Source organism: Ptychodera flava, chromosome 22, assembly GCF_041260155.1.
Source record: "Ptychodera flava strain L36383 chromosome 22, AS_Pfla_20210202, whole genome shotgun sequence".
Classification (NCBI taxonomy): domain Eukaryota; kingdom Metazoa; phylum Hemichordata; class Enteropneusta; family Ptychoderidae; genus Ptychodera; species Ptychodera flava.
The window spans coordinates 1683736-1700443 of NC_091949.1; the positions used below are offsets into that span (position 1 = coordinate 1683736).

The 16708-nt window shown below is 38.5% G+C and overlaps 1 protein-coding gene across 5 annotated transcripts in view; it reads left to right on the forward strand.

Moving 5' to 3' along the window:
- LOC139122446 (heparan-alpha-glucosaminide N-acetyltransferase-like) overlaps nt 1-16708 on the forward strand; it is a 381449-nt gene that overhangs the window by 149385 nt on the left and 215356 nt on the right. For all 5 annotated transcript variants that reach the window (XR_011549472.1, XM_070687822.1, XM_070687823.1 and 2 more), the window contains one exon: nt 6581-6702. Coding sequence is in view for 4 of the 5 variants with exons in the window: in XM_070687822.1 (XP_070543923.1) it covers nt 6581-6702 (122 nt within the window). In the remaining variant the exon portion in view is untranslated. The remainder of the gene's footprint in view (nt 1-6580; nt 6703-16708) is intronic.

Genomic DNA, 16708 nt, shown 5'->3' on the forward strand with positions numbered 1-16708 from the left:
GGATTTGCAAATGTATGGGCTAACCAATATTCAGTTACCAGTAATCTTTTGTATTTATTACAATTTAAACCACAGTCCCTCCTTTGTGGAGGGACCTTGTTAAAACAGAGATGTTTATACATATCTAATATCATATACCTACATTCATGTGCCTGTGTGAAGCTATAGGGGAAAGCACCCTCACTTCTGTGCATTTTTTTAGCTCCGCTGTCAGTGACGCAGAGCTTATCAAATGGGTTGATTTTCCATCGTCGTCCCTCGTCGTCCGTCAACAATTGCCTTCTCCTCTGAAACCGCAAGTCCAATTGCTTTGAAATTTTATATGCAGTTCACTTGGGGTGACCTCATATCACTTAAGTTTGTTCAAATCGTGGTGAAATTTGCATATTTGTATTTTTGGGGCATTTTTTTGCTGTTTTTGGTAAAAAATCTTCTTCTCTGAAACCGCTCGTCCGATTGCTTTGAAATTTGATATGCAGTTTACTTAAGGTGACTTCAGTCAGATTTGTTCTTTGTTCTTGTTCTGTATTTTAAAGGCAATTTTTGTTGTTTTTGGTAAAAAAATCTTTAAAAATCGTCTTATTCAAAACTACCCGTCAGATAGCTTTGATATTTGGTACACAGGTCCCTGGGGATGATCTATTTCAGATTTGATCAAATTGTTCAGAAATATACAAATTTGCATTTTTAAGGCAATTTTTGCCATTTTTGTTCAAAAAATGTATTTCAGAAAAAGTACTGGTCAAATAGCTTTGCAATTTAGTATACAGGTTCCTATAGATGAACTAAGTAATATATACTGAATTTCTGATGAAATCTGTAATTTTGTATTTTTGGGGCAATTTTTGCAATTTTTGATCAAAAAATGGGTATTTCCAAAACTACTCATCTGATAGCTTTGAAATTTGGTATACAGGTTTCTATAGATAAACTAAATGATAGTTATTGAAATGATGAAATCTGCAATTTTGAATTTTTGGGCAATTTTTTCCATTTTTGGTCAAAAATGTGTTCCTCAAAATGTACTGGTCTACTAGCTTTGAAATTTGGTATACAGGTTTCTACAGATAAACAAAGTTATAGCTATTGAATTTCTGGGACAATTTTTTCCATTTTTGGTCAAAAAATGTGTTTCTCAAAAAGTACTGGTCTGATAGCTTTAAAATTCGATGTGCAGGTTCCTACAGATGAACTTAATGTGATATTTTGAAATCATGATGAAATCTGCAATTTTGCATTTTTGGGGCAATTTTTGCCATTTTGGTCAAAAAATTTGTTTCTCAAAAACTGAAAGTCGATAGCTTTGATATTTGGTATACAGTTTCCAAGGGATTATTGTAATATATGATATATTAAAATAATGGTGAAATCTGCAATTTTTATTTTGGGGCAGTTTTTGCCATTTTTGGTCAGAAAATTTTATTCTCAAAAAACTACTTGTCAGATAGCTTTGGTTGACATGTTCTTAGGGATGATCCGATGTAATATATTCAAATTATGATGAAATCTTCAATTGTGTATTTTTGCAGCTATTTTAGCCACTTTTTTCTGGCCACTGAAATGAGCTATCAAAGATTTCCACCTTCTTTATCAACATGTCAAAAATGGTTATTCTCTACATAAACACAGCGGAGGTATATCGGCCACTAGGTCGCTTGTTTTATGTTTCACCCCCCGGCCCGCTGCCCAAATATGGGCAATCGCGTGCATTTCTGAACTACCTCAATTCTGGTTGCTACTCCCATTGCTATCCGCAATGTTCCATTTGTACACAAAGCCAGCGTGAGATTAGGAAAACGTCTACTTGCTCAGATCGTACTTGTGCAAGGAGCCACAATGGTGATATCGGCTTATATCTCTATTAAAATTCTAGTGAAATCCTGTTTATACAATAAATTGACATCACTCTTTTGTCCTTACACCTCCATTTCAGCCTGGATCTCTGTTGGCCATGTGCTAGTACGCACGTAACTTTGCGCGTTTTAGAATTCTGCACGTAAACAAATGACATCATTATGTATGTCAATCTGTGATTAGAAGCGGCCTTCACATTTATGAAAAACTGACACAAATGGCAAAGAATTTATAATGGACGCATTTTTATCACCTAAAGAATGTTGAATATTATGTTAACTACATATTTATCATTCCATAAGGTATATAATAAAACCTTTACGGCCCTGATACAGCTTTTTGTGGCCCCTGGTCGAACAGCATACGGCCCTCGCACGCTCGGGCCCTTCTGCTGTATGTCCTTGGGCTGCAAAAGCCGCAAAGATTATTCAGGATTGGCCCGCTGAAGTTACTAGTAGTTCAAAACTAAGAACTTACTGTAAATTTAAGAATACCTTGACATGTGAAAAGTATTTAAGTTGTATCAATGGTACCATTTACAGGCTAGCCTTGTCTACATTTAGATTGTCATCATATGACCTTAATATTGAAGAAGGAAGGAAACACGGGATTCCATATGAACAGGGACTGTGCCCATTTCAATGTAGCTCTATTGAGGATGAATTTCATTTTATTTTAGTTTGCCCAAACTATTGAGACATAAGACATAGATTTATTCCAAAATTTTACTACTCCGCAACATGTCAATGTAAATTTGGTTTGATTCTTCGAACAGATAAGCTGAGGTGAATGATGAAAGACACCTCTGCAGCAGCCGATTTGGGTTTGATGTACACAAAGCATTGCATTAGAGCAACGGCGCACCTTGCACTTTTGCTTGATTTAGCGGGAGTTGAGACACAACACACAGCTCTTTTAAAATCATGAATATAGCATTTGTTCATACACAAATAAATTGACGCTTCCTCACAGTAACAGTATGTCAGATATTCTTTGCCAAAGTTTGGGCTGTATAACAGACGAGGATGTTCTAACGATGTAGAGTAAGAAGTTCAAAATAACAATGCGGTGTCAGCGTCCAGCTCTCGCTGAATCGAGCAGCACTCTCTGCAAAACTGTATCACAGTTCTGTCATCCTAAGTCTGGATTGTTTAAAAACTGCTTGTTTGCTGGTACAATAACGTCCAAATAATCCATCATTCAAAAATAGCGCCTGTAACCTCAAGGTGCAAAAACTGAATGTTGGGATGGTCGACGCATTGGTACGAAATGAGACAAATCTATATTCAGTATGCCAAAACTGCCAGGACTATTGTTCTTATGTAAATTTTCCAAATAAATTTTACTTTTTCTTGTGATATGAACTCTTGACCTTTTTCTGTGTCTGCAGGAGGTCACAAGTTTGTTTTCGCGTTGCATGTGAATAAAATGCAATGTTGATGACCGTATGCGTTTGTTACAGTAGGATACTGTGTGCATCTGTTGTCAACCTGATCCAAACTTATAAAAATGCTCGGTCTCGGGCGCTTAATTTCCGACATTAGATCTGTCATACGACCATTTTCTGCATTTGGGGCATAAAAACGAAGAAAATACCCAAGCAAGACAAAAAAAAGACACACAAGTTGATATAATATAATAGCAATAACCCCCGTCGCAGTTGGGTATACACGCAATTTTGGTACAGTTTGCTCCATATAGTTGCTCGTGCTATATGTCGCACATTGCACCAAAATCTCGTGTACCCTTACCCTCCTGCGGGGGGTTATTGCTTAAACGACTGTGAACAAATATCTGAATCGTACTTGAAAGGCCTGTGGCCTAATTATAGTACCAAATAAAGTTGTATATCATTATAATATTGTACAATCGATAGAATTCTATCAACGGAATAGAATGTAAAAAGTATTTTATGAAAGCTAACAATACATATGTTGCAGTAGTTTAGTAACATATCTGTAAACAATAAAAAATTGGCCCGACTAGCGGGAATCACAGTACTGTTAAAATAAAGAGTAAAGTTAAAACAAATACAGTAAAATACTAACCGACCAGCGGGAGATAAAACACTTGCAAAGCGAGAATAAAAAGCGCAGACGTTTCGGGTGCAACCCTTCGTCAGTACTAAAAACTCGCTAGAGAAACGTGAAAACACAAGAAAGAAAAACAGCCAATCAAACAAGGGAACGATCAAACGCGTTAAAATATGCATTCATACCGGCTGGTGCCAGAGTACCGAGTTTAAAAATAGTGGCCTGTTCGAGTTTATGGCGGGTAGAGTCTGTGGTTGAGATTATAGCAGACACTGCCATGTCGGACCGACCGCGGTGGGGTGGTGTACAAAAATGCTTGGCCACCGGATATGCGAGCTTGTTGTCGGTCACAGTGCGAAGATGTTCAGCAAAGCGATCGCCTAGGCGACGCTTTGTTTCGCCAATATATAGCATGCTGCAGCGTCTGCATTTGATACAATAGATGATATTAGCCGACGTGCATGTGAACACGCCGGAAACATTGACTCTACCACGCGGGCCCTGAATGAAGTTGGTTGTAAAAGTATGTGGGCAGGTGTTACATACTCGACGGCCACATGATGATGTTCCAGTAGCACAATCGTGATTAGGTAAACTGGAACGCACCAGCCGGTCTTTGATGTTCGTGTCACGTCGAAATGCCATGATGGGAGGTACGGAAAAAATATTCTGTGTGTTGGGGGAGTTGGTTAAGATGGAAAACTCCTCAAAGATGATTTTACGGATTCTATGATTAAAAGGATGGTATGTTAATACAAGAGGAATGCGATCGCATTGAGAACGGGTAGTTGACTTTAACGCGTCCTCCTGCGTTAATGGTTCAACGCGCTCTTTGGCTTTGTCCACTACAGAGCGGGGATAACCCCGAGCCGAGAACCAAGTGCTAATAGTGTCAAGCTGCTGCTCAAAATCCTTTTGGTCAGAGCAAAATGCGCCGAGCGCGTAGAAACTGTGAAAATGGAATGGATTCCTTGCACCGACGGGGGTGAGCTGAGCTGTATTAGAACATATGCATGAGAGTCTGGGGTTTATAATGTTGGAGGTAGACAGCGAATTAGTATTAACTTTAATTGCTTCACCTTTAATAGTGAATTCTACACACAAGTTCGCGGTGTTGCCATGGGTACACGCATGGGACCTTCTTACGCTTGTTTATTCGTTGGTTACATCGAAAACAGATAATACAAACATATACGGTCACATTCCCGAGCTCTTTAAACGGTATATTGATGACTGCTTTGGTGCAGCATCTTGTTCACGCACAGAATTAGATAATTTTATTGATTTCGTTTCACATTTTCACCCCGCACTGGAATTTACTTCCACTATTTCAGACATATCAGTTGCATTTCTTGACATATCAGTTTATATCAATGAGACTCGCTGTCTACCTCCATACATTATAAATCCACAGACTCTCATGCATATGTTCTATACAGCTCAGCTCACCCCCGTCGGTGCAAGGAATCCATTCCATTTTCACAGTTTCTACGCGCTCGGCGCATTTGCTCTGACCAAAGGATTTTGAGCAGCAGCTTGACACTATTAGCACTTGGTTCTCGGCTCGGGGTTATCCCCGCTCTGTAGTGGACAAGCCAAAGAGCGCGTTGAACCATTAACGCAGGAGGACGCGTTAAAGTCAACTACCCGTTCTCAATGCGATCGCATTCCTCTTGTATTAACATACCATCCTTTTAATCATAGAATCCGTAAAATCATCTTTGAGGAGTTTTCCATCTTAACCAACTCCCCCAACACACAGAATATTTTTTCCGTACCTCCCATCATGGCATTTCGACGTGACACGAACATCAAAGACCGGCTGGTGCGTTCCAGTTTACCTAATCACGATTGTGCTACTGGAACATCATCATGTGGCCGTCGAGTATGTAACACCTGCCCACATACTTTTACAACCAACTTCATTCAGGGCCCGCGTGGTAGAGTCAATGTTTCCGGCGTGTTCACATGCACGTCGGCTAATATCATCTATTGTATCAAATGCAGACGCTGCAGCATGCTATATATTGGCGAAACAAAGCGTCGCCTAGGCGATCGCTTTGCTGAACATCTTCGCACTGTGACCGACAACAAGCTCGCATATCCGGTGGCCAAGCATTTTTGTACACCACCCCACCGCGGTCGGTCCGACATGGCAGTGTCTGCTATAATCTCACACCACAGACTCTACCCGCCATAAACTCGAACAGGCCACTATTTTTAAACTCGGTACTCTGGCACCAGCCGGTATGAATGCATATTTTAAGCGTTTGATCGTTCCCTTGTTTGATTGGCTGTTTTTCTTTCTTGTGTTTTCACGTTTCTCTAGCGAGTTTTTAGTACTGACGAAGGGTTGCACCCGAAACGTCTGCGCTTTTATTCTCTGCTTTGCAAGTGTTTTATCTCCCGCTGGTCGGTTAGTATTTTACTGTATTTGTTTTAACTTTACTCTTTATTTTAACGAGTACTGTATTTCCCGCTAGTCGGCCACTTTTTTTACTGTATTCCTTCACACTTGCTGCAGTTTTATCCCTCTTTTGAGGTCATTTGTAACATATCTGTAAACAATGAATTTTACAAATATTTAATATTTGCTCAATATCTGCTTCTTTTATGTACTTTATAATTTAGCTATTGCATGATCTACGCTTGCCATCATGATAATGAAATGCTGATTTTACTTGACATTTCAGATCGAAATGGTGTGGATTTACAAAGTATTAGGATCCCTGGTGTTCTACAAAGATTCAGCATTTGTTATTTTGTTGTCGCAACAGTGGAAATGTTAACAGCTAGGATTGATGATCCACATAGGGTAAGAAGAACAGTAGTTAACCACCCTTTTGGATGGATTGGTGCACAACAAATTTTATCCAGTTCATGAAAAACATTGAGGTACAATGGAAAGTTTGAACATAGAGAGAACTGGACAATAGAGGAAGTACACACATCGGTTGGAATAGTTTTTCTTAGTGCCCATCAGCTATATGTATGTAAAACATGGGGCTACTGAGATCATCAAGTGTATGTGTGTGTGTGTGTATGTATGTTCGTGCACAGAGACATCTTGAAAAGCAATGTACCTCAACGTATTAGGCAAAAATAAAGACACTGTTGTTTTGAATACCTACTTCTTCAAACCAGATATGGACTGAAAATGCTCATGTGTTTCAGTATATATTGCAGTTGTCTGTGAATTAAAACTTTTGCCACATGTTGGCAGCTTCACTGAAACGTTTATGATCAACATCATGAATAGTATTCACCATGGATTAATTCTACAAGCCATTAAATATATATATGTAATTAGCTAAATGGGTAACTACAATCATTGGTCCCAGACAAGCCCATAAAACCACTCATGGTGTGCAATGTATGCATTCTACCACCAAATTTCTGTTTGCATTTGTTAACATTAAAAAAGTAATATTTTGTTCAATTCACGAAAATTTACCATTCCCAAAGCATCTTCTGAAGCAAATTCTGAATCGCAGTGGTTTCAAACTTTCCAAAACTATGAGTAAATACTTTTTTACGTGAATATACACTCATCAAGGCTGTCTACGCAGTATGCGACAGCGTACACACTAGCCACACTCAAGTCACAATGTCAGTTCTGCATAATTGTAGCCCACAGGCCTTTGTTTGCCTTGTTGGCTATTCAGCCCCATCCCCTGGCTGAATGGCAAACATGGCAAACAAAGGCCCGTGGACTACAATTATTGCAGCTTTGTATGTCGATAGCCAACATGGCAATACAAAGGCCCATGGGCTACAATTTTTGAAACTACAATGTCGGTAGTGGCACTCGCACTACCTCTCCATTGCGCTCCACGTACTTGTCGATCAATTTCCATTGAAACCACTCATCAAAATTTCATGAAACCTTTAAATCTTATTAAATTTTATCATCAGATAGCCGCTCATCCAAAATTTTGCTGTCTTGAGGTTGAGATTCGCGATCAAAGTTCATTTTTAACATAATGACCGCAGGTCATCATGTTATTGTGATGGGTTAAGTTGATGTCGGACAATAACAATTTTCTGTATAAACAACAAAAAGTCAAAAACCACTGAATAGACTGTGTTGATATTTGGTACAGATATTCACATTGTGTTCAAGGTTCCGATTCCTAAAAATGGAGTTAAACTGTGTAGTGATTAAATAGTTTTGGTAAATTGCGAACCCCCCTTTTTAACTAATTGATTGTTAGGGGTCTTTCATATATATATTATGTAGTTTTGGGAGGTACACTAATCCTGCATTTTGGACTGTTTTATGAGTTGTGGAACAGAAACATGGTTTTGATGAATGTTAGAAATATGCAGGATGGCTGATTCGAAGTATCAGAGATTTCCACGTTCTTTTGGGCAACAAAAGCGATAAAAAAACATATTTTTATATTGTAGATTCTCACATTTGAGATGACCCTAGGCAATTGTAAAGTAAACATCCTTGAGTCAATATACAGACTTTGACAATCACATTCCAGAGATTAAGTATCCACGAGGTCACAATGGAGTTACAAGTTTTAGGTTAGTTATCAAGCGAGCATCAGCATCTGTCCTGAGTATCTGTCCGTGTGTTCTCACAGGAAATTACAGGGAACAAAACACTATTTGAGAAGTTTCTCTCCTGTAAATAGAAGCTGTACAATTTAAACCTGTCATGGATGAATTGCTCTCAAATGATCTGAAACACAGTTATTGCCCATTAGCAACAAATCTATAGCAAGATTTATGTAAAGTTCATGAACTTACACAAGGTATTAGACGAAAAGATGACCATGACTTTGCTGCCCTACTAGATCATCTTGCCCCCTTAAATTGACTAATATTTTTAGACCTTTTTAGTCCCCACGGACACCGTCCGGGGGGACTTAAAGGTTTGGTCATGTCCGTGCCGTGCCTGTGTGTCCGTCCGTTCACGCAGATATCTCAGAGACGCCTGGAGCGATTTCGTTCAAACTTGGTACAAGGATAGTACCCTACCTCATACAGATGCACGTCGATTTGTTTCACAATGCGATCAAATTTGGCGGTGTTAGAGGACTTTTTAGTTTTCACCTCCATAGACTCCATGTATAAGGCAGTCAGTCCATAGACTCCCATGTATAAGGCCGTCCATAGACTCCCATGTATAAGGCGGTCCATAGACTCCCATGTATAAGGCAGTCCATAGACTCCCATGTATAAGGAAGTCCATAGACTCCCATGTATAAGGCAGTCCATAGACTCCCATGTATAAGGCAGTCCATAGACTCCCATGTATAAGGCGGTCCATAGACTCCCATGTATAAGGCAGTCCATAGACTCCCATGTATAAGGAAGTCCATAGACTCCCATGTATAAGGCAGTCCATAGACTCCCATGTATAAGGCAGTCCATAGACTCCCATGTATAAGGCCAAGAAAAATAAAAATTTAGTTTCTCATTGTATTCATATTGCAAAAAGGATGCAGTGACACAGTTTTTAGTCCCCACAGATAAAGTCCAGGGGGCTCATAGATTGGGTCATGTCAGTCCGTGAGTCCATCCATGTGAGTCCATCCGTTCACGCAGATATCTCAGACACTTTGACAAATGTCACGTGACCTTGGTGACCTTTGACCTCGAATATACATATTTGTCCATAACTCAGTAACCACAAGTGCTAAACCTTTCATATATGGTATGATGGGACACCCTATGACGCCACATATTGTACCTCATTAATTATGTGCATATCTAATTTTGAGCGAGCCAATAGAGCTAGAGGTCTGATTTTTGGTATATATGGATAACTTAGCAATACAATTTTTTTGACAAAATGTCACGTGATCTTGGTGACCTTTGACCTCAAATATACATATTTGTCCATAACTCAGTAATCACTAATGCTACACCCTTCATATTTGGTATGATGGGACAGCTTATGACGCCACATATTGTTCCTCATTAATTATGTGCATATCTAATTTTGAGCGAGCCAATAGAGCCAGAGGTCTGATTTTTGGTTTGTAGGGATAACTTAGCAATACAATTTTTTTGACAAAATGTCACGTGACCTCAATGACCCTTGACCTCAAATATACATATTTGTGCATAACTCAGTAACCACAAGTGCTACACTCTTCATATGAAGGGACACCTTATGACGCCACATATTGTACCTCATTAATTATGCGCATATCTAATTTTGAGCGAGCCAATAGAGCTAGAGGTCTGATTTTTGGTATATTGGATAACTTAGCAATACAATTTTTTTGACAAAATGTCATGTGACCTCGGTGACCTTTGACCTCAAATATACATATTTGTCCATAACTCAGGAACCACAAGTGCTACACCCTTCATATTTGGTATGATGGGACAGCTTATGACGCCACATATTGTTCCTCATTAATTATGCGCATATCTAATTTTGAGCGAGCCAATAGAGCTAGAGGTCTGATTTTTGGTATGTAGGGATAACTTAGCAATACAATTTTTTGACAAATGTCATTTGACCTCGGTGACCTTTGACCTCAAATATACATATTTGTCCATAACTCAGGAACCATTAATGCTACACCCTTCATATTTGGTATGATGGACACCTTATGACGCCACATATTGTACCTCATTAATTATGTGCATATCTAATTTTGAGCAAGCCAATAGAGGTAAATGTACGATTTTTAGTATATAGGGATAGACTATAGGATAGAAATTTTTTGACAAATGTCATGTGACCTCTATAACCTTTTACCTACAATACACGATAATGTCAATAAATAAGTAACCACAAGTGCTATGTCCTTTATATTGAGTAGGATGGAAGACCTTATGACACCTTTTTTTCTGGCCACTGCATTGAGCTATCAAAGGTTTCCACCTTCTTCATCAACATGTGTCAAAAATAGTTATTCTCTATAAAACACAGCGGAACTATATCGGCCGCTAGGTCGCTTGTTTGATGAAAGGTGAAAAAACAAACGGGAGAGTAAAATTCACAGTGTTTCCAAAATGCATGACGTCGGTCAAGATCACTTCATGGCTGAACTCAGCCGTAAAATACTATCCAAGATTTCTTGATAGTGACCTAGATCTTTAAGAAACTGTTTTACTCATCTTCTCACGTAGACACAAAAGTCTTCAAATACATGCGAAATAGTGCAGAAAGATGAAAATAAAGTAGATTGATTGACTGGATATCGTAGGATACTGGAGCGGGACCGTGTTACAAGATGCCACTGACACAAGACGCTTACATGCCTATGACGTCATTCGCTTCCTGCGTCCACTGCAACGCGGACTGTTGCAACTGTGTAGGTGATTAGCACCTTTGAACAAAAGCGCTTCTTGACCGTTTTCTGGAGGGACCGTGGTTTGTGTTTGGAAATTTCCTCATTTGTCTTTGTCACTGCAATTCTTGTTTAACTTGGTGGCAGTTTGGGACATACCATGATCATTTAGGTGTGGCAGCGTCATTAACAGTGGAAGGTGAGAAATGCCTGTTATTACCTTAGTCTTCGATTGTGCAATATAGACCGTAGAGAGACCAAATATTGTCTACATATGATTAATGATTAATTTTATGCATTACAATATTACAAGGGACACGTTTAGTTTGGTATGGCTGATTTTATCACTAGTTATGATGTACTAGGTTGCATGGTATTGTGTAAGTGTGTGTGATCAACAGGTGCAAGTTGCCAACCATTTCATACTTCAATCGACGGTGTATCAAAATTGTTCAGATGCGCTTGACTATGAATAACACAAGCTAAGGTAAATAGAAGCGTGTTGAATATCATGTATATACACTCATTCTGGCTTGCCACATGTAACCAAATGTGAGCAAAGTGTCATTGACGCTATTGTTGAAAATATGCAAATTAGCGCCAAAAAAGGCATTTTTGGTAAAGAATCTTCTCCTTCATAACCGCTGGTCAGACAGCTTTGTTATTTGGTATGCAGGACCCTAAGGATAACCCAACTAAGATTTGTTCAAATTGTGATGAAATATGCAAATCTGTATTTTAAAGGAATTTTTTTGTCATTTTTGGTCAAAACTTTATTTCATCGAAATCGCTTGACTGACAGCTTTGATATTTGATATACAGGTTCCCATAGATGAACTACATATGAGATATTGAATATATGACGAAATCTGCAATTTTGTATTTTTGGTGTTATTTTTGCCATTTTTGGTCAAAAAATGTGTTTTTCAAAAACTACTCGTCTGATGCCTTTGATATTTGGTATACAGGTTCCTAGGGGTTTCTTAGTGTGATATAGTGAAATTTGATGAAATCTTCAATTTTTGTTTCTCAAAAGTTACTCATCTGATAGCTTTGATATTTGGTATACAGGCTCCTAGGCTTTATCTTAATGTAATATATTGAAATTATGATAAAATCATCAATTTTGTATATTTGCAGCTAATTTTGCCATTTTTTGTCAGGCCATCCTGAAATGAGCTATCAAAGATATCCACCTTCTTCATCAATACATGTGTCACAAAAAGTTATTCTCTACATAACACGAGGGAGCTCTGTCAACTGTTGGGTCACTTGTTTTTTCAAAGCCACTGGTCAGACAGCTTTAATATTTGGTCTACAGGTCCCTAGGATGACCTTAGTGAGATAATTTCATACAGTCAGGAAATACTTAATTTTGTATCCATGTCTATAGTAGCTTCAGGGACTTTGACCCTATGTTTTCATGTACAGAGTTATAACTCAGACATATTTCCACTGATATCATTCAAAGTTGGCACAAGGACATTGACCTACGTCATACATATGCCGGTACACATCTATTTGTTTTTTTGGGTTTTTTTTCACTTTTATTAAACGAGTCAATATTTACAAAGTATTACAAAACAAAAATGAAAGGAAAAGAAAATGCATTACATCAGTCTAATTATTTTCTCAAACCTCTGTAAAAATGTTACATCGTCATTTTTACTTCTTAAACTTTTTTCAATTTTGAATCGTAGCATCATTTCATTTTTAACAAGATTTTCTATGGGGATAGTAGATCCTGATGTCCAATACTTATGGATACTCCATTTACCTAACAAAATCAAAAGCTGTATAATAGAGCGATCTACCTTGCTTGAAATATTATTGAGAGGCTCCATGAACACAATATTTTGTTCAGAGACCTCAATATCAAAGTTGCATAATTTTGAAATAATTCCTGATATTAATTTCCAGCACTTTAAAGCTAGTTCACAATTTAAATACCTGTGTTCAATGGAGTCAATTTGCTTACAAATAGAGCATTCCGTAGTTGTTTTTTTCTTCCAATAATACAAGAACTTGTTGCATGGAATTAATCGATGCAAAAATTTCCACTGAAAATCTTGTAGCTTAATTTCTTTAGTAACACTTAACACATTCTTCCAGATACTATGGCATCTGCTCTCAAAATTCGTTGCAATAATGTGTAATTTCTGTCTCCACTTGTTAAGTTTCGTTGTTGCCTGAATCGAATGTCGCTGTATTAGTTTATTGTTGAGTAACTTACATGTTAATTTATGTACTGGAGTCCTGTTCCCATTAAAGATAACACTGTAGCTATCATTGGGAGGCATAACAACATAAAAACATTTTACTCGGTTAGCCCACTGGTAAGTCAGTGGTGTATTAGCTAACTTATCACCTATGTTGGCTAAATACCATGCATTTGCAACGTTGACATAAAATCTTGGTAAAAAGGACAATATATTTTCTGGCAACGTGCGCCAAAAGTCATGTTGCTGTAAAATTGTTGACGTGTTATCTAAATGAAAATATGAAAGTGGAAGAGCTGACCAAGTTGCACCATTGCTACAAAATATTCGTTTTACCCACATTACTTGTTGAGCTTGGACCTGACACTTAACATGTATGTGTCTTAGACCTCCAACACAGTAATCACTCACAAGAACGTTTTTTGAAATACGACGCTTTCTTCTGACAAAGATGTCAACAAGGTCTTGAATGCGTGCACAAACATCCTCTGGCATTGCGATAACCGACGAAAGGTACAGAATTTTAGAAACGGCCAAAGCTTTCGTCACTAAAACCCTCCTGTAGAAGGTCAAATGCCTACGAGACCAAGAGTTTAAGACCTTCTGTAGGGCCTTCACTTTTGAATCCCAGTTTAACTGTTGACACAACTCCTCGTCGTATCCAAAATAAACTCCTAGAGTTTTTACTGGGTTAGTAGTCCATTGTATCTGTCCAACTATATCATGACTAATTTGAAGACAACCAAGCCACATGGCTTTTGTCTTTTTCTCACTAAGTCTCAGCCCACTAAGGCGATAAAACATATCCATGACAGTTAACACCCTGTGAATAGAAGGTTTATCACGAACAAAAATGGTTGTATCATCAGCCAATAATGATATCTTTGCTTCTTTCTCTCCGTCGATACCAGGGAGAGTAATACCTTTGATTTTATTGTCATGTCTGACTTTACAAGCCAAAATCTCTATGGCTAAAAGAAACAGCTGCGCTGACAGTGCACAGCCTTGTCTGACACCACGCTTTAAATCAAAATAACTAGAACACCACGCCTTATAGATGATGCAACTTTGGATATCTGTATAAAGAGTCTTCACCCACCTCTTAAAGGAAGCGCCGAAATTGAAGCGTGTTAATACTTCGTGTGTATAACTGAAATTGACACTGTCAAAAGCTTTTTCAAAATCGACAAAAATAACAGCCCCTTTTCGCTTATGTCTACTCAAAAAATAGAATATATCAGAAATAAGCCTCACATTCTCGCCGATAAAGCGCCCCTTCATGTACCCTGTTTGGTCGCTATGGATAAGACTTGGCAAAACTTTGCTTAAACGAATAGAGAGGGCCTTGGTGGCAATTTTATAATCAATGTTTAAAAGTGAAACTGGACGCCAATTATTTAAATCGGCTTCATTACCTTTTTTGAACAATAAAGTGATGACACCTCGTCGTTGAGATAAAGAAAGTGTGCCACTTCGCGATGCACTGTTTAACGAAGATACAACAAAATTGGAGACGTCATCCCAAAAGTAACGATAAAACTCGACGGTAAGCCCGTCAGAACCGGGTGATTTGTTGGTTGACATATTCTCAAGTGCTTTAAAGCACTCATTTATAGAAAGATCCCCCTCACAAATATTCTTATTGTCGTCACTTAAGCGTGGTATTTCTGCGTTATCAAGAAATTCATCTAAATTAAGGCCACGATCACGCGCCTTATATAAATCAGAATAAAAGCGCCTCTGCTCATGAAGAATTTGTTCCGTACCAGAGATACTCTCATTCTCAGGGGTAATGATAGAAGCCATCTCTTTCTTCGAAGCATTGGACTTCTCGAGCGACAAGAAAAACTTCGTGCTCTTTTCCCCTTTTTCAACCCACTTTGCCCTGGAGCTAATTTGAGCACCCTCTGCGAAGTTGCTGTAAAGATCTTCCAGACGCTTTTTTATGTCATTATAGCGTTCAATATTTTCATCTGAGGGGTCATTCAACATACTCTGCTCTGTGTTTTTCAAAGCTCCTTCCAAATTCGGAATTATGCTTTTTGCACGTTTGGTCGCGTTACGCGTGTAGTCAATGCTAAATTCTTTAATTTCCTTCTTCATCAAATCCCACTTTAATTTGTGTTCAATATCCCTGTATTTTCCATTGCAGGCATATTAGTACTACGAATACCATCGACATAATCCTGTTTGTGGAGAAGATTCTTATTGAATGTCCGTCTTTAATTCTGGTCTAACGTCTATCTTACGAGTTGTGCTCAGGAGACATTTGGAAATGAAAAAGTAGTCTAAGCGACTTTGAGTAATAGTGGGGCGTAAACGATGCCAAGTGAATTGTTTTGACCGTGGGTTGCGTTCCCTCCATATATCTATTACGTTAAAGTAGTGTAGTAATCTACGTAAAGAGGGAACTGACTTATCGCTTCTGAACGACATGGGATATCTATCTATGCGGTCATTTAGAGCACAATTAAAGTCACCACCAATTATAAAATTATTATACAAATCATGACTATAGATGAACTCACAGAATTCGAAAAAGAACCTTTTTCTTTGAATGCAATCATTTGGGGCGTACACAGCACACACAGAAAAACCTTTGCTGTTGTACTTGCCATAAATGACCAAAACTCTACCATTCTCATCTCTATGAACACTTTCCACCTTAAAGGTAGTATTATGTGTTAACATAATAGCAACCCCTCGGCTGGACGTGGAACCTTTCGATAGAAATATTTTCCCGCCCCATTCTCTTTCCCATTGTGAAAAATCAATCCCTTCCCCATTAACTTCTTGTAAAATAACGATAGAAGCCTTTTGATAGTTTAACCATTTGAAAATATCTCTGCGTTTGTAATAGTCATTCAGACCTCTAACATTCAAAGTAACAAAGCTAAGTTGCTCAGGCATACCTAAGTTCTAGTTCTACCTGTATTGAAACTTTCTTCTTTGCTTGCGATTCTTTCTCTTCTCACCACTTGACACCTTGAATAACAACGGCGATTCAGGTGACAAGTCTGACGCTAGTTCCTGTGAATTTTCAATCTGCTTCTCATCATCACTCGTTACCCGAGAATGCGTATCAAATGTGGGCTGGTCGATAAAGGTTTCATCATTCCCAGTTTCCTTTGCGACATCTTTATTCTTGCGAGTGAAGAAGGTAGTAATTGGAAGTTGGCGAGGTGTTGACTCAGGTGAGACGGCTGCAACAACTCCCTCATGGTCTCGGATCGTATTTGCTGTACGTCCCTCTGCCGCCGCTTGAGCAGTTGTTGACAAGGGTGTTGGCAAATACCTAGTAGTAACACTGTCGCGTAAGCCCATAGCGGGTGGGAAT